General features: G+C 41.9%; 2 protein-coding genes across 9 annotated transcripts in view; both read right to left on the bottom strand.

Moving 5' to 3' along the window:
• Positions 1-1,514, bottom strand: part of DYNC1LI2 (dynein cytoplasmic 1 light intermediate chain 2) — a 26,913-nt gene extending 25,399 nt beyond the window's left edge. Inside the window, exons 1-3 of one of the 4 annotated variants that reach the window (XM_017832282.1) lie at positions 1,358-1,514; positions 677-750; positions 158-274 (exon numbers count right to left, since the gene is read on the bottom strand). In XM_017832282.1, the coding sequence (XP_017687771.1) occupies positions 158-274; positions 677-750; positions 1,358-1,452 (286 nt within the window). In that variant the 5' untranslated portion in view covers positions 1,453-1,514. Of the gene's footprint in view, positions 1-157; positions 275-676; positions 751-905; positions 1,120-1,179; positions 1,199-1,357 lie in introns of those variants that run through there. The other 3 variants (XM_017832279.1, XM_017832281.1, XM_017832280.1) reach the window with 3 other exon arrangements.
• A 1,467-nt stretch (positions 1,515-2,981) lies between these two features.
• TERB1 (telomere repeat binding bouquet formation protein 1) lies at positions 2,982-23,506 on the bottom strand. Of its 5 annotated transcripts, none has more exons than XM_017832273.1 (21): positions 23,264-23,506; positions 20,660-20,718; positions 19,656-19,766; positions 19,347-19,475; positions 18,776-18,907; positions 18,282-18,342; positions 18,078-18,193; positions 17,535-17,657; positions 16,829-16,981; positions 15,593-15,724; positions 14,165-14,290; positions 13,026-13,183; positions 11,929-12,287; positions 10,129-10,190; positions 9,020-9,112; positions 7,611-7,781; positions 7,065-7,145; positions 5,891-6,004; positions 5,392-5,501; positions 4,636-4,851; positions 2,982-3,922 (listed from the first exon to the last, which is right to left on the bottom strand). In XM_017832273.1, exons 2-21 carry the CDS (start codon positions 20,691-20,693, stop codon positions 3,893-3,895), a joined length of 2,511 nt encoding a protein of 836 aa, XP_017687762.1. In that variant the 5' UTR covers positions 20,694-20,718; positions 23,264-23,506; the 3' UTR covers positions 2,982-3,892. The 5 variants fall into 5 exon arrangements, with proteins under 5 accessions (XP_017687762.1, XP_017687761.1, XP_017687763.1 ...); XM_017832272.1 differs by lacking the exon at positions 23,264-23,506 and adding an exon at positions 22,629-22,874; XM_017832274.1 differs by lacking the exon at positions 23,264-23,506 and adding an exon at positions 22,629-22,874 and having other exon boundaries at positions 4,731-4,851.
• Positions 23,507-23,596: the final 90 nt, after the last annotated feature.

Genomic DNA, 23,596 nt, shown 5'->3' with positions numbered 1-23,596 from the left:
CACTGCACAGCCATGGATACAGCTGGTAAAACACACAGCACAACCCTGAACCAGCTGCCTGGGTGGAACCCAAAACACACTCATGAGACCACAGTCATTAACGTGGCATGTCAGCTACTTAATTACAGTAAAGAGATTATGTACTAAATGAACTTACCATCTCTGTCCTCGTCGTGGATATTCAGATACAAGTATTCCAGTCCTCTGCCTTTCTTGCCGTGCTCTGCTCCCTGTATTTTGGCCATGAGTGTGGTTTTACCTGAACCATCGTCACCTGTCAGTAAGTTTGTACAGGAAAAAAAAAGACACCTTCAGAATTACCTTTAGCTTCGTAGAAAAGATTTATTCACAACTTAATTAATCAGAAGCATCACTGTACATTCCTGAATCACAGTTATTTGTTGTTCTCTTTCAAGTATTCCAGTTTATGCCATAACAATAAGAATGAAGCACTAACTTATTCTCTATTATTATTTGTTTAAATATGTTATAAATCTAACAGTGTAAATCAAAAAGAGAGTAAATCTAGTGAAGACCAGACCACAGATCAAATTACATAACCTAACTGTAACAAACCCATGTGTCAGTCTGTTCACATCGTTGCTTTAAACACGCCTGGTTCCTACAAATAAAAAAACAACAAACCACCGCCCAAGTGCTCACATGTGTTACTTACCAAAAACGAGGATGTTCTTGCCCGATGGCAGCTTCGATCTGGACCGTGTGGAGACTTCGCTGAGGATAGAGGACCTGGAAAAGCAGGGAAAGGAGCCGCGTTATCCCGGCACAGACCCAGCAGAGCCCGCGGGCCCGGCCCGGGGCACATCCACTCCGGCTGGTGCCGACCGGCCCTGGGGTCACAGCCACAGAATCCACCGCATTTTAACACGCTGAAGGCGTGGCACCTTTTGGGGAAGGTTTTCTCAAACTGAGGAATGGCTTTGCTTTCTCAAATTGAGAAATCTCAAACTGATTTCTAACACACGGGCAGCAGCGTCTGAAGTTGTTCTCCGTTATGACAGGCCACGTTACTACAGAACATCACTTTTCAGCTGCTGACTAACGCTCCCCGCAATCGGTGCTGCATTTCACACACATTTTCCTGCCGTTACGGGTATTTTAACAGCGTTACTCAGGGCTAACAAACAAGGGACAGGCGATGGGATCTCCCGGACCAACCCCGTACAGCCGGCTCTGCGGCCCGCGCTGCCCCTTCGGGGGCTCCGCTCCCTCACGCCGGGCCCAGCGCTGCCACGCGCGGGCCGGGCCGGGCCCAGGGCCCCGCTCCGCCAAGGCTCGGCCGGTCCCAGTCCCGGCCCGCGCGGGGAGGCCCCGCCGAGCCCCGCCGGCCGCTCACCAGAGGTTCTGCCCCTCGTCCTCCTCGCCGGGCAGCTCGGCCGCGCCGGGCCCGTCCGGCCCCCCCAGCTTCTTCTCCGCCAGCACCGGCGCCATCTTGGAGCCGCCGCCACAAAGAGTGACCTCACTGGGCCCGGCCCCGCCCGGCGGACCCTCCGCCCCCGGCACCGCCCGCCCCAGGCACCGCCCCGAGACAGGCACCGCCCGGACCACCCCGGGCACCGCCCCGCGACCGGCACCGCCCGGACCACCCCGGGCACCGCCCCGCGACAGACACCGCCCGGACCACCCCGGGCACCGCCCCGAGACAGACACCGCCCGGCCCGGCCCTGGCACCGCCCCGCGACCGGCACCGCCCGGCCCGGCCCTGGCACCGCCCCGCGACAGACACCGCCCGGACCACCCCGGGCACCGCCCCGCGACAGACACCGCCCGGACCACCCCGGGCACCGCCCCGCGACAGACACCGCCCGGCCCTGGGCGGCACCGGCCCGGGTGGGGCCGCAGCGCCCCCTGCTGGCGGCGGGGCCGTGAGCAACGGGAGCGGCCCGGAACCTGCAGCTGCCACCGCCGGGACCTTTCCCGGGACCTTCATCCCCGGTAATTCCCTCTGCAGCCCCCGGTACCTGCCCGTGCAGCCCCCCGTCCCTTCCCCAGCCCCTGCCCCAACCCACTCCCGGTGTGCAGCAGCTCAGGCTGCATCCTGGGAGCTGAGCGAATTCATGGTACAAGTGATCCGCGACCCAAATCCTTGCAGCCCTCACACCCTTGGTTTGTCCAACAGAACTACAGAAGAACTCCATGGGTTTTGATAACACACTTTCCTACGTGGTCTGTCAGTCAGTTCAGCTTCTCAAGGTGCTGAAATCCTGCCCGGGGAGGCTCGAGCAGCCTAAAAGTGACATTGCTGTTTTCATGCAATTATACTTTTATGGTGCCCGTTATGTGTGGATTTCAAAGCACTTGTGCAAGAAAATTAGTGAGATGATTGAGACTGAACAGTAAATCAAAAGGAGAGCAAAAGATTGCCTTGCACAAATCCACACAGCAGGTTCCTGGTGCTCCTGGTCTGTGACTCCTCAGATCACACCAGAATGTTCCACGATGTTGTTCCATCACCTTGTGTCACGAGAGGAGCTGGAGCAGCAGGAGAGGTGCCCAAAGAGCCTGTGGGAATTTCTGCCCTGAAGATCTTCAGAACTTGACAAGGCACTGAGCACCTTGACTAACTTTGCAATCAGCCCTGCTCCGAGGAGGAGATGAGATCATGGGCTCCATAGGGCCTTCCCAACCTCAATTATACCCAAGGTGACATAAATCATATGGAGGTATTCTGACCCTGTGTCAAGGGAAGATTTACACTTTTATCCACTTGAAATATATTTTAGGCCAGAATAATATGGATTAACAACACACATTCAGTCAATAGATGAAGTAGCAGCTTGTCTGGACTGGCTCTGAGTCCTTGGAAAAATACTTGTTGGGGTGTGTAAGGGACCCAAATGTCCCTTTTGTGCCCACCGAGCCTCAGGAGTCCTTTAGCTCACCCTGCAAATAGTTACACCAATATTTAACATCATTGCTGGCAACAGCTCCACTCAAAGACATCTTTTACAGATGCTTGAATATTTTAATAATATAAAACCCAAGTTGCAACAGCTGAAAATATCAGAAGATGCATTTATTGTATCACTGGCATCATCTTTACTGCAAGTGTCTCAGTTTTTGGTTATCTTGCTTGTTTCCAAGCATTTAAGCTACATCACAGTGAAAACCTAGTGCTAATATGGTAACTAAACATTTTCCATAAAGATTAACTATTGATTTCTCAGTCCTTTATCAGAACAGGTAAAAAATACAAATGAAATACTAAGGCTAGCACTGAAAAATCAAGTTACTAAGGCTTTCACTATAAAAATTGTGTCATTAGCAGAAATGGGAGTTCTGCTCACTTACCTGAATAATACACCAAAAATTGTCCAACTGTGAACAGAAGCTAAATTTTGTCAGTACCTGCTTAGTTCAGCAGTGAGTACTTAGTGTAACAAAGATTTGCCTCCTACATGCAGCAGTGTTTTACCAGTGTTTTCTGGCACAGGTACATTTTTCTGCACATACAGCACATTAAAAACCTGACAAAATATTTTATCTGCTTTAAACATTTCACTCATTAAGAGAAAACAAATTCAGACACAACAACATTAACACTTAGCAGTTTTGGACTTAAAATATTCACTGTAGCAGTACAGTCATTTCATACAAGGGTAAGGCAAACTATAAAAAGTTAAATCAAAACTTACACGTATCAAATGCTCAAGAAGGTTAAATTAAGTTTAAAAAATAATTTTTGCTGATAAGCATTTTGTTGCCTATGTATAAAAGAAACTGTCAAATAAGAGTAAATGAAATTTTGAGTTATCACTGGAAAACACAAGTCCAAGCCAATCTAAATTTCCAAGGGCATATGTTCTTCTTGCTGCTATAAAGGCTGTTCTTCACTGTTCTGCAACAAAATCCAAAGTACTCTTGGACAATATTATTGATGACCTTTGGGGTTTTTTTGCATCTATAAAATGGAGATAAAAGAGAAAATATCAAAACAACTGTTGACACTGCACAATTATAGAACACCTTGCAGTAGACAAAGGCTTGTCACTTAACCACTCCAAGGCAGGGCACCAGTGCTCCCTGGATCCAAAGGACAGCAGCAGTGCTCCTGGATCCAAAGGACAGCAGCAGTGCTCCCTGGATCCAAAGAACAGCAGCAGTGCTCCCTGGATCCAAGCACAGCAGCAGTGCTCCTGGATCCAAAGGACAGCAGCAGTGCTCCCTGGATCCAAGGCAGGACACCAGTGCTCCCTCTCCTTCCCCAGACAGCACCTCTGTGTGAGGCCTGTACTCATCAACGCCCAGGAAATTGCTGGAGAGTCACAAACCAGCACCAGGAAAAGAGGCTGAACAGAGGAAATACCAACTTCCTGATAAACACAGGGATTAGTTCAGAGTCCTGAGCTGACACTCTTATTCTCTTTGTACCCTGGCAGGTTCAAAGGCTCTCTGATATTTTCCTACTTTAGCTCTCTCTCTCCAAGCACAAGCCCTGATGGAATTACATAAGAGACCATTCCCATTGGTAGCACAGCACTGAACTGACACAAAGCACAATGCCATGGGCTGCAAATCCTGAAAGCCTGCTTTTTCTGCAAATCAGTTCAGGGGCAAATTATGAAAACTGAGCTCACAGCATTTAGAACTCATAGAAAATTAGACTGTGACTACCTGCTTCTGTAACCTGTAGTACTTCTTGGAAAGATCAACACTTGTCCGTCCTTTCTGAAATGGGTAAGACCACAAAATTAAATTCCAGTGATTACCCATTTCCTTTACTCCATTCAAAAGACAGTTAATTTCTTCAGTCGTGAAATCTTTTCGGGTTCTTCTTCTTCTCTTGTTCAAGGTTCTCGTGTTCATGTCCAGGGGACATATTTCATTGCTCTGCAAATATTTATTTTGGTGTAATTACAAATGATGTCAATCTACAGACTATTTGGCATGTGGAAGGAGGGTATTACTGGCAATACACCCTTGAGCAGTTGTAAAGAAATGATCACACAGTCAAGGCGACAATGGCTCTTCAAGGTTTCTTCATTGTCACCCCCTTACTGAAATACAGTATTTTTCTGTGATCTTTACCTTTGTTCCTGTTGTACCTATACAGTTTAATAAACCTTTAGTAGGTTTATGCCTTCAGGTTTCTGTTATTTCTACACTGTGCAAGCTTTCATCAACACAGGAAAAATCATACCTCCATATCCATTATTCAGAAAAGAGTGTCAGCTGAAAAATGCTTAACTCAGTTTAGGATAAATCTCTATGACTGGAGTAGAATCAACCGAGCAATATCCTTTTAATAAGGTTCATTTTGCTACTGGGCTCCTGTGAAAGGTGACTTAAAAAGAAATTGTGCAATTCCCAGTGCTTTTGTTTGGACACCTACAGCTATGTGAGTGTATGATTAGGCTTTGCACAACTCACCTCATCTTTCTCAAGTGCATGGATGCAATTTTCTTGGAAGTGCTGACATTGGTTGCACATTTCTTTGACTCCTTGTCTCTTCAAGTTGGCATCTTGGGGTTTTTGTAAAGCTGTGGAATTGGGAACAGGGAGGCTCTTGGTTACTTTAAACTAACTGAAATCTACTGGAAAACTAAATGTAGTGCTTAAAGGAGCATTTCTTTTAATGAACCTGAATATGCAAATGTTGCTGTATTAGTGATATCTCATTCCCCTCAGATCTTTTTCTCATAACTGACATTAACACAGGAGGATTATTTATGCATTGGAAGCACCGAGCAAGTAGTAGTACTACTGATGTTTGAGTAACTCCCATGATTAAAGCTATAAGAGTTTATTTAAACCCTTAGCCATTTGTCCCCAGTAACAAGACAGCTGCTTCTCTTAATGCCCTGACCTAAATGCAAACCTGATCTTTAAGTTATGCACATTAGAGAACTGATTTTCTGGTAATACTCACACTTTTCATAGGCAGGTGTCAAGTTATAATTGCCAGTCCACCTAATATTTTTATGATGTTCATCTCTGTTTGAAGTATTAGGCTTGGTTTTTCTACTTGGAGTCAACAGAATACCTTAAAAGAAATCCCAAACAATAAAGTATTTCACGTCTTTCTTAGGAAAAAACAAATCACAAAACACAAGTCATGTTTTAGGAATTAAAATTTAAGGGAGAACCATCTTTTGAGCCATATACTACCATGTGGTCTTGGAAGAAAGTCTGGGAAATTCAGTTTACTTCAGTTTACAGAAAATGTTTACTTGCTAAAGTTAATATATTGCTACAAAGGACCCTCAAGATAAAATATAGTTGTGTTTTGGGGCTTATTTTAAATTTTAAAATACCTATCACAGACAAATTAATTTCTGAATCTGGAGAGGAAAAATATAAACAAATTTATAAATCAGTCAACCAGCTTTTACTGGAAATTAATTAAATAAGGAACCATGTAAAGAAGGTTTTTGAAAATAAAATATTAAAAATAAATTGCAGATGGGTGGGCTGACTTTTCAAAAGAGAATGCATTTTAAAGGAATATTAATGGTTTAGAATTGAAGTACTGATTTAGAGAACTGCTTCAGCCTACTTGAAGAATTCTGGTCATCAGTCATAAGAGACAGTACTGGTTACTAGTTTGTGAATGTAGTAATTATGACTGTAGGTGGAGCTCTCCAGGTACCCAAACCCACCACATTCTGAAAAAAATGGCTGCTGAGTTGTGTAAAAATATATATTAGCAGAGTAAGGGGGAAATAACATTAATGGTTTTGCTATATTACAGAATAAAATCTCTAAAAGGTATGGACTCTGCTACAAATGGGGCACTTGTGTGTTATAAAGAACACCAGGTTTTATGGGCAACTGATGGTTCTGCAAACACAGGGTTCCTAAACTGCACTGCAGAAACTGGTGGAATTTATATTCCCTTTCCCATCTCTATCTTGTTAATAACTTCTTATTCAAAACTTCCCAGCAAATAAGTAGATAACATTTTCTGGCATACTAATATATAGATTATTCACAGAATTTGGGGAAGAAAAAACCCACCATAATTCTCTATCCATGGTAAAGTTCTGCAAAAGACTAACAGAAAATAATGGCTTTTTGCATTAATTGCCAAATCCAGCCCTTACTTTGGAAACTATCGTTTTTGCTCCTAAATGTTGGTATTTCTGTATGCAGCCTGTCTTTCCTCACTGGGGTCAGCATTATTTCTGGAAAATATAAGATGAACGCCAGTACAAATGTCAGTAAACAGTAACTGTTTAATTTTCAAAATACCTCCTTTAAACCAGAAAAATAGAGGATGTGCTTTTATTTTATTCATTAAGAATTATAAGCATCTTAGACCCATATGTATGTATTATATTATGATGTCATCCATTCACACTTAATTCAAATTATTATAATACATTCCCCTCCCTTAGTTCTTGACTGGCAAACATCACAGTCATCAAAGCCTGTCAGGAGGATCTGTCACCACTGCCAAGAAATACAAAAGATTCTCAAAACAAAAGTGGCCAGTTCTGATATCACTTAGTGCAAGTCACTGGTAAATCAAATGAAATGAGTGAGTTTAAAACAGCAGGGCAATCAGGATCAGATCACAGAAAGTTCCGAATCTGAAATACAGTTTCAAACAATGGTTACAACTGCTAAAAATAAAACTCCGTGGTTACTGTCGTGGCTCCTGCATGTGCTGCTGTAACAAAGAGCCGACTGGCAAAGCTCCTCCCTGTATCGCTCCTCAGCTTCCAGGATGGCTCTGTGATGGTCACACCGGTGCTGACAACTTTGTAACACCTTGGTGAAGGTTTTACTGTTGAAGGACAGTCCTCCTGCTGCACAACCTGCAAAACCAGGGCATATTGTAGGAATAGCAAGCAGAGATGCTGCAGAAGCCAACACCAAGTCCAGCACCTCGTTTTGATCACTATGATCTGCAGTTTGACCTCTGGTTTTCCATGGAAACATTGCAAAGAGGTTTCATTTTTATGTATCTTCTTGAAAATACTTACTTGGTTTGTACTTTCTATCTTAAAAAAAAATTAAAAAGTGTTTTCAATGTTTTATGAGACCAAGTTAAACTGCACTTCAGCTCCAGAAGTACTGAATGAGGCACAGATCCCCCCCAGAAGTAAAAATATTAGTGGGGTGGGAAGAAAGGGGCCTCAGTTCCATTTGCACATTTATCCAGGAGCCAAAATATAAGATATGCTTTGAAACTTTGTGTTGCAACAGTTATCTGTATTAAATTGAATAAATGATAAGTCCAGCTTAGGCAGGAATTCCCTCACAGGAATTCCCTTCCCGTTTATTTTTGAGGCCGTTCCTGGGGTAATTTATGGTTCAGTTATTCTTGGATGTTCTCATGATTAAGTTACATCAGCTGAAGGAGGACTTGTGTGAGGAATCATAAGAAGGGTAGTATGTGCAATGCTCAAGCAGTGCTAAAGCTCAGGTTGAATTTAATTTGACAACTTGGGTAAAAATAATGTTCAAAGGTGGGTTATGAGCTGCTTTGGGGTTTGTTTGGGGTTTGTTTGGGTTTTTTAATAAAGAAACACAGGCTTGATTACAAAATCCACTTAAAATCCTGAGCACTAGCAGCAATCTTATGACCTTCTGACAGAGCACGTTGAGCAAGTAGCAACTGAGGTGTGCAGTGCTGGATTACCCAAAATCTGAGAGCCTGTGCTGAATAGAAGGGCTGCAGAACAGCCAGGAGGCTTAGCAGGAGAATCACTGAGGGAAATGAGCAGGGCTAGTGTTCTTCTCTGCCTTTCCCACCAGAGAAAGGAGGAAATCACCCACTCAAGGATTCTTGTAAGAAGTGTAATCTTTTAAGCTCCTGGATATTGTTTGTTAGCAAGCCCACATTAAGATACCTGCACCAAAACTGCAATGCCAACTTTATTTCAGTATTTAGCTTTTTTTTTAGAGGCATAAAAAGGAAAGAGTTAAGATTTACATAATAGGTAACAGATGTGCTAAAATTTCTGTAATGTCAGAAATAACTGACTGCATTGCTGACTCTTTAAGGCTTCTTTTGTGTGCTCAGGAAAGACAGACCTGAGGTGATATTTACCTGAACACCTTAAATCTGCCATTTTATGGGATGAAGATGTCACTGAAGTACTTTTGTGTTTCCTGGTTATCTCTGAGTAGGATGAATTTTGATCTAAATGAGGAAGGAAAAATCACACTGAGAAAATGTAACCTTCTTCTGCCATGGTAATCATGCATCAGTGTGTCTACATTCAACTGCATTTTCTATTTGTAAATTATTAAAGTTAATAAACATAACAGCAGAAAATCCAAATTAAATTCCTCAAGTTAAATGTACCACATTTACATTTTTGTAAATGCAGAATAATGATGTTCAATTCAGTGCTTTTTCATCCCTCTCCCAAAGGATGTTACTTCAACTTGAACACAGCAAATGAACCCTGTAAACTTAACTAAGCCCTATAAACTTTATTTCTGTTTGCAATCTGATGCTGAAGGATGTGATGTACTGGAATAATATGAACTCTCAGTTAAAAAGGTATAACCTGGAGATCAGCTTGTCATCTGTAAAGCCACCATTCTGGCAAATACTAATCTAATGAACACTTATAAATTTTATAAATTAACAGGAAACTAAATGATGAATAAAGATTTGATTGGACAGACCCCAATTCTGGAATAAATTTAATAAATGATGTAATAAATGATCTAAGAGCAGTGCAAATCTGAAAACCATTCATCTTAAACACATGTTCAGCATGTAGGAACAGCTTCAGGCAAAAGTCACTCTCACAGGGAGGTTCTGTCCCTGTAAGATAACCTCCTGCATTTTCTGTTAGTGGCTTTCACTGCTCAGTACAGATTAAAGACTAAACTGCATTCAGACTAAACTTGAAACATTTGTCTATGATACATTCATTTCAATAGTTAAAATCAACCAAAAAAAAAGAAAGCTACAATATGTATTAGAAGAAAAGTAAAATAAATATTCTTCTGGTAAAATTGTGTACAATATAAAATTCCAATACTGTGCAAACCAGTTAAAGGATATTAATTACATATAATGCACTCTGTAATCTAGTGATACATAACAACTGGTAAAAAGTAGTGATAAAAGTACACAAAATTAATTAAAAACTCATTAAGAACAAAATCATCTAAGAAGGGAATATGTTTAGCTGTTTGTACCTGCTGTGCATGTCTGTGTCCTATTTCTAACAGGCTCTGCTGGTGGTTGAAATAACTGTTCACTGGGAGACAACAGTGGGAACAAATTAAAAAGAATGAAAGGCCACAACACACATTTACCTGTACATTAATAGACACAGTCCAATGGAAAAATAAAAAAGAACATATTAAATATATGAAAGATAAAACTCTCAAAAAATTATTCTAATTATCCCAAGTTCCTGGGCTTATGGCCCCGTTTGTAATTTGTTTCCCAGAGGCCTGTGATCAGCATTCCTTGCAGGGCTGTTCACCATGGAATGCAGAGTTTTCCAGGGGTGCTGGTTTCCAGGGTAATTTGCAATTCTGATTCACATAAAACTTTCACAACCTCTTCAAAATACTGCAGCCTTCACCATTTGTAGCAAATGTTCTGAAAGGTATTTGGTTTTCTTCTTTGCTTGCACTGGTCAACTCCTGTGCAACCAACATGTTCCTGTGCAACCAACATGTTCCTGTGATACCCTGATGGTGCCTTTGTGTGTCACTCACTCCCTGGGAATGCTGCAGGAGCAAGGACCCTACTCCATGGTCATCCTTCACTAACTCCTGTTTTCACACAAATACACAGGCAAGCAGAGAGCTTTTTGGTTGGTTGGTTGGTTTTTCTTTAAAAAAAAGAGTTGTTTTGTGCTCCAGAAGCCAGAGCAGAAATAAAGAAGTTGTGTGAAATCATGCTGAACAGTAGCAAAGAAAATTCACCTGAATGTACCATGGACAATTATCCAGGCTCTTGGGAATTTCTGTGGCAGTTGCAAAGTAACAGTATAATGCATAAAAGGGAACTGCACAGAGCAAGGGGCAGCCAGCCACAGAAAAAAACCCACAGTGACAATGTGGGACTCAAAAAATCCCCAAACCAAACAAAGGAGAAAAAAAACCCAAAAGCAAAACCCCAAAACAAAAAAAACCCACTCACCATGAAACAAAACAAAACACAATCAAACAAAAAAAGCAAAACCAAACCAAAACCAAAACCAACCAAACAAAAAACAAACTAAAAAACCCAGAGAAACACGGTTTTGCTCATACTCTCCAACTACATATCTTGAGGGATATTCCTGATATAAATTCAAGAGAATGGCTTCTGTGTTTATCATTGCAAGTTGCCTATCATTAATTTATTTATTATCAATAGGAAAGATAAGCATCGGAAGCACAAAAAGAAGAGGAAAGATCATTTGTGTGAGAGCAATGAACAAGAGAACAGGGAATGACTAAACAGGGAATGACTTTCTCTTCCCATGCAAAGAAACAATGGAACATGAGGGGAGAAAAGTGGAGGAGGGAAAACTTTTTCCTCGGTTTGTAGCCACTCCAATTCCAATGTTTTTTCCAGCAGTTCTCTCTCCCTGCTGGTTTCCTGGTGAGTGCCCATCATAGAACCGCTTGTGGGGTGTCCAAACCAGTGGGTCAGATCTTTCTCTGTTACATCAGTGAGAGTTTTGAGGCCAAAGCCAGGAATGATTTCTCCCCACTGTGCTGAAAGTGCTAAACATGGCCTGGAAGGGGCTCTCTGTACAACCCACCAGGCAGAGAAAAAGATCAGGAGCTTTTGTTACTCCAGTGTCTACAGTCTGTGGTCTGTGATCTCAAAGACACTCCCACAGAGTATCCTCTAGTGGGCCACCAAAGGGCTGTGGCTTTTCACTAGAAGAAAAGGACACAGTTAGAAACAGATAATTTAAAAGGCTGACATTCCATTTGGAAATTCCAAGGGCAAGGCAATTTAGTATTCCTGCCTAGGTGCAGGATACTCACCTTGCTAGAGGAACAGACTGATTTTTCACACAAGCAGTTTTGTCATTCCCACTGTGACTTTGCAGTGCTCTGTCTGTTTGCAGTCCATTCCCTGAACATGGAATATTGCTCTGTCCACTCTGTCCAGCAGAAGCTGTATCTGTGGGGTTCACTGTTTCACTTTTTCTTGGAGGACAATTTACAGCTGGAGCAAGAACCTGACCATCCAACTTCAAGGTCAACTGTGGGCTATGATCTTCTTTGTGTGCTCTTTCCAGGCACGTTTTTGGACCAGCAGGATTCACCTTGTGAGATTTCAATGCTTCAGAATTGGCTGGATTTGAGGATCCATCCCCAAACACTCCTCCTTGCAGTCCTTCCTGTATTGAAAAATAGTTTGCGACTATATGAGCTCTGCAGAATCTTAAATAAATCCAGTAACAAGATTAGCTAACAGACCAGTTTAACTCTGAAAGTAAAGCAAATCCCAAAGAAGCTTCAGAACCCCCTGACTGAGCAGAGAGCCCCAGGACAGCAGTGCTGCTGGAGGTGTTCACGGGAAAGTCATTAAGGAATTTGCTACTAATGCGAGGCACTGCTAGAAATGAACTGAAGAGCCATCTAAGTAACTCATAAACTCACTGTTCCAAACCCAGGGATACCAAGCAGCTAAAAAGCACAAGGAAAATATGAAACAACCTTATTTCAGTCTATGTTCACATCCTCCTTTATCACCTGTCCCACCATAGCTGTACAATCATGGGCATTTCATGCATGCAAATATTAAAATTATAGGTTTGAATGTCCAACAATTAAAAATAAATTGAACTTCTTGTTTTGCCAACCTAATTATCTCTATTTTGTAGAAAATCTGGGTTTATAATAAACTAAAATGCTTCATAAAACACAGATGCCTCCATTCTCTGATTGCCCTGCACAGGAGTAACTTGGTAAGATCTACAATAATGGTAAAATTGCAGGTTGTAGATTCACACACACCCAATGTTTCCCTGCTTTTTTAGCTCACACTGAAATTATCCCAAGGGTTTACTTTCTCTTTCTCCCTAAACTCTGTAAAGATTTACTTAGTTTTATCCTACTTTGGTAAATAGGCCAACCTCAGCATGTTCTTGTTCAATCAAGTTTATTCTGTGTAAAATTTCATTTGCTTTCTTCCAGTAGTCTTGTAGACTTCTTTTCCTGACTTGCACATCCAATTCTTCTTCATTGCTCACACTTAATGAATTATCATTTATTTTCAGAGACAACTGTTCAGCTTTAGAAAATATAAAACAACATTAATACTTAAAATTTTATCAATGAACATCTTAGTATTTATTATATTTTATTATGCTGAGGGACAGCCTCAATAATTTAATGCAAAATATAATCTCAGAATAATAATTTTTATAAAACTTAAATGTACACATAAATGTTAACACACTTCAAATATAAATTGCAGTTACAAGAGGTGAGATTGCAGTTATAGTTACTATGAGCTGCTTCCACAATGATGCTGTGTAAAAAATGTCTTTTTCATTGACTTAATCCTAACTCTATAGGTTCTTTACCAGTATAAGTTTCTGCTTTTTTAAAAAACAAGTCCACATTAATGGACACTGCAAATCACCACACCCCCTTAATCTTAAACAAAACTCTCAGTTATTATTTCAGTACAAAAATGTAGATACATGAAATTAAGTAATTAGCAATTGCAAATCTTCCATGCTGTAGAGATTAGAGGACAAGGTGTCTTTCTGTTTCACTGGTAGAATTGTAGAGATAATTAAAAAACTTAATTAATAAAAAACTTAAGCAGGGTGCCCTAAAATACACCCTACCTTCAAAAGAAAGAGCAAGATTTCTTAATATTGCAAAATGATTGTAGCCACAGTGATTTCAGGTTGGATTATCTACTGGTGTATTCTCTCCCTATAATGGTACATCCCCAGGAATAGAGTATCCACACTGCTTTTATTTTTCACATGATTTATAGAAAGGAAAGCTTTTAAAAACTGGCCCTACCTTTACAGGTTTACAAATGCATTACTGCAACACTAGTGAAATTTTTGGTTTTCTTTTTTCCGCCTAAATGCCACAGTTTGGTGGCAAATAGGCAACTTCTCTGCAGAAAACAAACCCCTCTGGGAGCAGACAGAATTACGGAGCTGCCACAGTTAAAGTCATTCAGGAAAGCAGCAGAACACAGAGATGGAAATAATCACTGTCATTTTTAAAGCAGTAACAGCAAACTTACTCATCTGTTTGCAGTTTTGCAGCACAAAAGTAGCAGCTTTGATCAGTTCCTCATCCTGAGATTCTGTTAATACCTGAATCATAAGTGGAAGGCCATTGTTCTGAAGCAATTCACACTGGTTTTCTTCTAAAATGGGGCATTATAAAGGAAAAGAGATTGGTTTCAGCCTCAAACACACTCAGTCCTACAGTAATTTCAGGAGCTAACACTTATAGTTTTCTGGGAAATTCTGAAAAAGATATTTTGCTTTTACAGATCCAAGGCTGCTGCAATGACCCACTACCTGGATGGCAGCAGCAAAGCTTTACATCACACAGGATGATTTGGCCAAAAATCAAATCTCTTGTAAGAAAACTGAAGGACAACCGAGACAAATTATATGATGGAGTTCCAAAATCATTTAATTGTTGCCTTAAACATTTGAGTTGTGGCTTCTGTAGCTCTTTTCCTCCATTATACTACACTACATTTCTGTAAGCCCTGAGGTGCAGAACTATCAAAGGTTTAAAGTTTAAAATTAGCAATACTGTAGTAAATTTAATAGTTTAATCCTGGTCTAACCACTCTCTTCCTCTTCATTAACTATGTCACCAGATAAATTTTATTTTTTATCGATTGATTTATTATTTATTTATTTATTTACTATTTTATTTTCATTTATTCGTTATTGTTAAATCATTTGCATACGTATTCATCAAACTGGCAACTTGATAAAAATAGTTCTGTGTTGTTTAAATGTGATAAAAAGGGAATAAAAAATGAAATATGATTATTGTGTGTTGACATTTTAAGAGAAACTTTTATTCTGTTGGTTTAATCGTATTTCTATTCAAAAAACATTTTCCATTAAGCTTTGTTTCAATTAATTCTTCATGCAAAAATGTCTTTTAAAACAGACTTATGACCTATTGAGCTAATTATTGAATGTTATTGACATTCAGAGGATGATAATCAATCAGAATTTTTGAACATGGAGCCCTGAGGAGCCTGACAAAAAGATTTCAGGGATACTTACTGTTTGTTATTTCAAAAGCAATGCTATTATATAGCCTTTAAAAAAATTAATAGCTATATAACCAATGGACAGAACCTGTACATATCAAGGACCATTAAAAGAGAGCTCAAGACAACTCATTTGGTATGTTTATATTGCAGCAGTTTTTAGGTCTGGATTAATTCCACACAGTGATACCTAAGCCCAGCTCTGAATTCTTGCATAATAGTCTATTTTTTCAAAGCTCTTAAAGACACCATCTGCTAACAAGTTTTAAATTTTAAAGATGGAACATTATAGAAAACCTTTTTTCCTAACTATTAACATAATATTATTTAACAGAACTTTCCCTCACGTTCCAGTCTTGCTGAAATGACCCCACTGAAGGAGTTTGTATGTGAGAATTTAGCAGAAGCTGACAGAACAGATCTTACCACAAACTTCAGTACAGTGTCCAATTGTCAGAATAATGCTGATTTTTTCTCCTGTGTTCAGTGTCTCGTTGCACAGCAGCTTCAGCAGCTCTGCCACGGTGTGGTACTTTGCCAGGACAACCCCCATGGCAGCTGTGATGTTCAAAATAATCAGGAGAAAAATAAACTGGATGATGAGTGTACAGACATCACCCAAGTGTACAGACATCACCCAAGTGTACAGTGCTGTTCTTCAAGGGAGTCCCCCAGAGCTCCCCAAGCCTTGGGGCTGCACAGTTCTGCTCCTCTCTGTCTCTAACCCCTCAGATTCCCACAGCCCTCCTGGGGCTCCCAAATCCAGCACTGCCCTTCCTCCCCCACTGTGGGGTTTGGAGCTGTGACATCTGACAAACAAGGGCTTTCAATGGGCAAGTTCTGTAGATCTCTGCTGAGCTTCTCCACATCGTTTATCAGCTCCAGTGCAGAGCAAAGAAGAGTAGAATAAGGTTTGACACAGAGAGTATCTGCCACAAAAAGAGCCAGGAATGTTTCTGCTAGAGGGCAACCTCTTCCTAAAACTGGGAACACCACTGCTGGTCCATCCATGCTGAAGCCTAACCCTGTCACGTACCAACTGATCTGAAAGTAGACTCAGAACTAGTGCAGGTGTATGTTTTTAAACTTCTGTGACCTTCCATGAGTGAGCCCTTATGGCACAAGTGTCAGATGTAACAACCACGGCCAACAGCACAGAGTCACCAGACCACAGGCTTCTCCAAATGTTCTGATGGAACACAGAGACTTCCTTAGGATGGCGCTGCCCAGGCAGCACATCAGAGTAAAGGTTTGTCCTGCACACACCCCACATCTGCCCAGCCCCACCTCTGAGTTACCAAACTTCCTAAAGCTCACAAAGTTTATTATTCAGGCACGGACCTAACTCCAGGATCCAAACTGGTTGCCATACCCAGGTCTCAGCTTACCCAAAACTAGCTCTAGCATCTTATCTCTCATTTTTGAGTATGGTTGAAATTTTACTGTTTATTTTAGCAACAATGGGAAAGTAAACCACCTCAGATGAACTGGATCACACCTCCATACAGGCATTTGAATTTTAAAAAAATCTGCAGCATCAACTGGGATGTTTATAACTTACTGGTCTTTTAGCATCCATTTATATCACTTTTCCACCAACACAAGAGTTTAAACATTTTAAAATTAGAATATATAGAAAATGACAGCTGTCTTTGCACTCACAGTTATTAGCAATGCAGGCATCCAGAGTCTTGGTTACTACTACTGCAAGTTTTGTGCCAGAGTGGTTCAAACAGGAATCATGCATAAGCTCGAGGAGAACTTTAGCTAATGTATCCAATCCTCCAATAGAAACAAAATATTTCTGCACATATGCTTAGTGAAAAAAAAAAAGGAAAAAAAGTGTTTTAAGGAATACAGTTTGCAAATTACTTTAGCATTTTGCCAATTCGGTTCATCATAGTTTTTCTGTGCATGTATCAATCATTACATTTCCAGCCATACAACAGAAGCTGGATACATATTAACCTCAAAAAATGTAGTATCTGTCAGATGAAATAGTTACAGGAAACAATGACCCTAATACAGCATACAAATGGCAAACATTATGCCCAAATTCTACCTAAATAATTGTTTTCAGTGATGTAATAATGACTTTTATTTATAAAATACTTCTAATCAAAACAGCTTCCAAATAATCTTTACTGACCTTACAAAATGTAACTGGTTTGTGGCTATTTTGTACTTACACTACCTTGGACTTAAGCACAGTGCAGTGCAAGTAAAGATGGTGAATACAGTTTTCAGAGTAAAGGCTGAAAGAACAGCAAATGAATTTGTAGAGATTGACCAAAAAAAAGAAATTAACTATCTCATTAAACTTGCTTTTAACAAAAGCAAAACTATGTAAAGCTCGAGCTGCACTTACAGTTATTTGCAACTGTGAGACCAACAAATGAACAAATGGGCCGAACTATGTCAGGCTCTGTGCAACTCTCCAGCCACTCCTTGGCATACGGGAAAACTGAGCAGCAAATGTTTTGATTATCTTCTGGAAAAATAAACACAAATAACCCCAATTCAAATGCCACGTGGAATGTCAGTTGGACAGTAAGATGAAATCAAACTGTTGCCCCTGTGGAGAAGAACTTTAAACCCTGGCAGAGCAGAGCAGAGCGGAGCGGAGCGGAGCAGCGCAGAGCGGAGCAGCGCAGAGCGGAGCAGCGCGGAGCAGCGCGGAGCAGAGCAGTGCAGAGCAGAGCAGAGCAGAGCAGTGCAGAGCAGAGCAGAGCAGCGCAGAGCAGAGCAGTGCGGAGCAGAGCAGAGCGGAGCGGAGCAGAGCAGTGCGGAGCAGAGCAGTGCGGAGCAGAGCAGTGCGGAGCAGAGCAGAGCAGAGCGGAGCAGAGCAGTGCGGAGCAGAGCAGAGCGGAGCAGAGCGGAGCAGAGCAGAGCAGAGCAGCGCAGCACGCACCGTTCTGGGGGTTGTTGACGCAGGCACAGAGGGCGCTGCACACCGAGCTCCACAGCTGGTAGCGCTGCTCCGTGTGCGCATCCGACAGCTCCAGCTCACACCCGGACAGGGTTGTTCTGTCAAGGACAAACAAGGCCCAGGGAGTCAAGGCAAGGTCGCTCCTCAGCAGAGTACCCCTCGTGTCTTTGACTGCTGGCTGTTTACCTGAAGAGCTGCAGCAGCAGGCTGATGCAGCCCGTGTCTCTGACATAGGTTTGCCCGTTTTCTACAAGAGAACACACATAAGACTCCACGGACATGGGCAACTTGAGACAAAATCTTAATGTCAGGTTTGATTTACAGACATACGTTTCATTTCCTAAGCATAGATCCTCCACAAAAACAAATACAAAATCACATCAACACGTTGGTGAAAGCATTCCATCTCTTTCTGTCTTTTTCTATACATTGTCAGAAACTACTGGTTTGCATCACAATTTTTTAAACTATATTTTTAAAACTAAACCACTTTCTGCTGTTTAAAGAAAACCCAGTGAGCAATTACCTCCTTAGACAATTCAGGTTCAGTCACATGCAAACATTCATCTTTACAAATTCACTTTACCAAAACATTACTAATTGAAAATCCAAATTTTGCATGTCAGATTGGCAAACAGAAAAAAAGTGGTGGTGTAACATAGGGAAAAAACCCAACTTACTATTATTTGAAACCAGTACTAAGATGACATAAACAGACATTCTTTTCAAGTTCACACCAGAATCCTTATTAATTAAAAATAAAATGAGGTCTTCAAACAATGCAGAAGTACACGAAGTCTGTTGACAATACACTGAAAACAGAAAATGAACACCATTAAGTCCTAAAGTAAGTTGCTCATAATCCTGAATTATTAAGTCTCCGTTGTGGCCAGTACTGGGGAGTGGAGACAAAACAGGACTATAAAGTGACCGAGGGCTTCCCCTTGGGGTGAGTTCCAAACCAACCAGGGCTTGGCAAACTTTGGGACAATCTGAGTCATTCAACACTTGCTGCTGAGGAGGAGGAGGAGCTCAGCTGTCTGGTAACAAGCAGAAGTGCTGCCTGCACAAATCAGCAGGGAACTGCATCACATCCAGGCATGGACAGTGCAACAGTGGCACCCTTACTGCCCCTTGCTCCAACTGATCATCTTGTAATCTGATTTTCTGAGGCCAAAAAAAAAAAGTGGAGACAAAGCACAAGAGAAGTATTTCTCATTAAGAAATACAAAAAATATTGCTTCATATTACCATTACTCTCTATAATAATCCCCAGTGTAAACAAAGCTGCTTCCTTTACTATGCCATGAGCACTTGATTTGGCAAGGTCATTTATAAACATCAAACCACCAATTTCTCGAAAATATTCACTTGCTTCACCTACAACAGAGAAAAATAACAAAAATTAACATTTAGCTTTTGTTTCCTTGTAAATTGAAAGCCTCCCAAGATTTTACAAATTCTCAAGCCTTAAATCTTTTAGACAATTCTTTTACAGTGACCACCACCTCTTAACATACATGGTGAACATAAATGTTTCTGAGGAAAAACATTTCTTACTGTTTTGTTGACAAATTGAGTAAATAGTGATCAAAGCTTCCTTCTGAGAGAGAGGGCAGTCCATCTGATATTTAAGGCATTCAAGCAGTAAGTTCAGATCTGTTTTCATATCTAAGAGCAAACACAAAAAACTTCATGACAATTGTTATGTTTCTATATATTAATCTGTTCAGTATCACAGAAAACCTGTCCAAAAATGTAGTGTGCACAAGTATAAAAAAAAAAAGATGAGCAAAAACAAAGCTACACCACTTCTATCCATCCATAAATAACAAACATACTTAACCAAGAAATATTCCTGTCCAGAGTTTGTTATTTGAGAATGATTTCCTTTGGCCTTTAATCACTAGTAACCGTTAGGAAATGTGATGTAGATTACTAAATATTCAATTCACAATTGCAAGGTGCATTCAGTGTAAAGTGAATAATCCAGGACCATTACAACGTTCAGAGTGAAAATACAGTTGAAAATGTACAGAGTGATAGGGAAAGAATCCAAACAGCACAAGGCTGGAACGTGGTGATGAGTTACAGGAGACATGGTCATGCAGCACAGCAGCAGAGGCTTGGATTAGCTGGTTCCTGAGGTAACACAAAGCATTTTCTGGGCACCTACATACAGCCCTAGGTAAGTAAAAACTCGGAAAACCTGTTTCTTAAGCTTTGGGTTACAATAAAAAGCTTATTTGGTAATTATTTGCAAAGGTAACAGCAGTTGTATATTGTAAACTCTTGTGAGATTGGGAGTTTCTCAAAAAAGTTATAATACAATAAAAGGTAGGTAAATATTAGCAATTTTTTTTAAAAGGGTAACCTTGTGGTGTGATTTACTATTTGAATATTTGTCATTAGATTTGCCCTTTAGGTATCCAATACAGTATCCAAAATTCAGAAAAAGAGCATTTTCCCAACAGCTCCCCCCCCAGGCCAGGCCTATCACAGTCTACTAAAGATTTGTAGAGTTGATGCAGATAATAAATGACAAATTCTCTTGGGTATCTTACCACACTGATTCTTCTGCACCTTTTCAGTGTCCATTTTTGGTTGTATCTCTGTTCCTGTTCTACAACAGCAAGGAAAAAGCGTTGTCATTTCTGTTCAGATGAGCAGTGTTTATAACACATGCAGTATAAATTACGTCATTTTTCTTACCATGCATTCTTTCCAGTTTTCTGGTTTTACTCTGTCATCTGACACACACACAGTTTAATGTTCTCTTGCATGGCAAAGATTTCCTTTGGAAATACAGTATTTTATAATAGCCCTGCATTTGTAATACTGTAATCTTCTGAAAGTTAACATTCTGCAGGAATCAGGTGTTACCATTGTGGGGGCACCATCAATGTCTCTGTGTCATTGATCACAATAAAGCTGATCCAATTTCCCTTCCAATAGTTGCCAACTTTGTCATCAGCCAACAACTTGCACTAAAACCACCAAGAAATGTTACATAGAGGGTCAACATACAAAACCTTCAACCTCCTGCTGCTGCTCAGGGAGCCACTAAACCATAACTTTTATTGGCACTGGTCAAAACAAAACCAATGCTGAGACATGATTCCTTAAACTAAGAATTAATTTTAATTCACCAAAGACTTTACATGAACCATGTAACCCACAAACCCCAGAGTACTGATTCTTCACAAACCTGATGTGCCAGGATCTGGGATTTAATTGAACAGCAGGGTGACATTTAGGTTTGGAGAGAGAAAGGTGATCCCTCAAACATGTTCCAAGCCCCACACACAAAAGGTTGATTCAACCATCACAGTAACCTATTTCAATTTCTCCAAAATTATTTAGCTCCAGGTAGAAACTTTAAATCACTGATAAATTCAGCTTAATAATGGATTAGTTTTCCTTCTCAAAGTGGAGCAGAGGCTCTAAGCAGCATCAGTGTCCTCTTGATGAAGACAGCCAGCCCTGCTTTCCATTTAGAGTTTAGGATTGTCCCCATTCCTTTGCTGTTTCCATTAAGAGGGAAAATTTAAAAAGAGCACATCTTCCTTTACCCTTTCAGAAGTCATAATATATATGTATTTCATTTTCTTGCAAATCCAACCCTGCCACAGGAAAAGCTTGCAAGTCTTCCTCACCTCTTATTGCCCCTTCTGCTACCACCCTGCCAGCCTAAGAGAAAACAAAACCCCTACATGTTCCCTAGCAAAAGGAAGGCTGTAAAAATCAGCTAACTCTGGAGTTAATTGCATTTTAGTAGAGTTTAATTATATACACTTTTATACAACTAAGGAGCCTTTAATATAAGAAGCACGAGGTTTTTAAAACTGCATAGAAAGATACATCTTGACCTTATCTGGGTCTGTTTTTTTGCAACCTACAGAAGGTACACAAAGCAAGATTTATAAGCCAGCCTACATTAAATGCAAATAGCTCGACTGTTGTTGCATCACAGGGCAAAGACAAAAAGACAAGCTACAAGATTTGCTGCAACGATCTTTTGGCTAATGTTGCATATAAAACAAATCACCCATCGGTTATGGAAAATAACCCAGTAACATCCCTTCAAACCTCAAAAAGCCACTCTCAGAGAAGTGCAGGTCCGTTAATCTGTTTGTTCAGCAGCACTGGAGCACACGGGCCAACCAGCCTCAGTGGGATTTACCCTTGGACCAAACCTGCTGTTGGTGTTCGTGGAAACCAACATTCCCAGCAGCAGCGAGGCCGTGAGGGCACTGCTCAGTGCACCAGGGCTTTGAGGTGTTCCTGCCCTGCTTCAGCTCCCTCCCTCAGAGGAGCCGTGTGTGAGTCACAGCTCCGTATCACAGCCCGCTCTGAAAGTCTTGGCCAGCGCTCCACATCGTCCCAAATATAAAGCGGAAAGAACATGCAAAAGACTTTAAAAAAAAAGGAACAAAAAAAAGGCGAACAGCATAAAGATGAAACAGCAGCAGCATTCATCTGTGGGAGGGTGGGGAGCACCGAGAAGTGCGAGATGGGGCACGGATCGGGTACCTGTGATCCGGCAGCGGGGGTGGCTCTGGGCACACACCGAGGCGATGCCGGTCCTGCCGCCGAGCCCTGCCCGCCGGGCTGAAGGGGAACGGTGACCCCGCCGGGCTGAAGGGGAAGCGGTGACCCCCTGGGCTGAAGGGGAACGGTGACCCCGCCGGGCTGAAGGGGGAGCGGTGACCCCCTGGGCTGAAGGGGAACGGTGACCCCGCCGGGCTGAAGGGGGAGCGGTGACCCCCTGGGCTGAGGGGGGAGCGGCGGCCCCGCCGTGCCCGGCACTGCCCGCGGTGCCTCCTGAGGGGAGCGGGGCCGCCCTCAGCCCGCGCCCGGCCCTTCCCGCCCTCGGCGGCCCCTCAGGAGCCACCGCCGCAGCGGCGCCGCCCGAGCACCTCAGGGAGGGCTCCCCTCGGGCACGGGCCATCCCCGAACGTTCGCCTGATCCAGGGGAAATTCACTTGGCTTTCACCACAGGCTGGAGAGACCTTTAAGATCATCCAGTCCAACACTGCCGCTGTAACCCCTAAACCACATCACCCAGCGCCAGATGCAGACGTCTCAAACACCTCCAGGGATGGTGACTCCACCACCTCCCTATTCCAGCGCCTGACCACCTGAACAGTCCAAGTTTTTTCTAATACCTAATCTGAATCTCCCTCGTCTCAGCTTGAGGCCATTTCCTCTGGCGCTCTCACTGCCGGCCCTGCAGACCGACCCCTCCTCACTACACCCTCCTGTCAGAGTTGTAGAAGAGCCCTGAGGTCCCCCCTGAGCCTCCTCTTCTGGAGGATAAACAAATGCAGCTCTCTCAGCTGTTCCTCATAAGACATGTTCTCTAGTCCTTTCACAAGCCTTGTTGCCCTTTGCTGGACATGCTCCAGCCCCTCCGTGTCCTTCCTGAACTGAGGGACCCAGAAGTGGTTTTGAAAAAAAAACAGTTAGGATTTGGTATGATTTTATTTGTCCTCAGGACA

The sequence above is a fragment of the Lepidothrix coronata genome, unplaced genomic scaffold (assembly GCF_001604755.1).
Source record: "Lepidothrix coronata isolate B3197 unplaced genomic scaffold, Lepidothrix_coronata-1.0 Scaffold200, whole genome shotgun sequence".
In the NCBI taxonomy this organism is placed as follows: Eukaryota; Metazoa; Chordata; class Aves; order Passeriformes; family Pipridae; genus Lepidothrix; species Lepidothrix coronata.
The sequence above is the reverse complement of the archived record's forward strand: the minus strand, read 5'-3'. Positions and strand labels throughout refer to the sequence as shown.

Coding starts and splice junctions, on each gene's coding strand:
- TERB1 (XM_017832273.1), bottom strand. CDS start 20,693: ATGGACACTGAAAAGGTGCAGAAGAATCAGTGTG. Junction 19,476..19,655: donor CTCAATTTGTCAACAAAACA/GTAAGAAATGTT, acceptor TCTCTGTTGTAG/GTGAAGCAAGTGAATATTTT. Junction 18,194..18,281: donor CTGCTGCTGCAGCTCTTCAG/GTAAACAGCCAG, acceptor TGTCCTTGACAG/AACAACCCTGTCCGGGTGTG.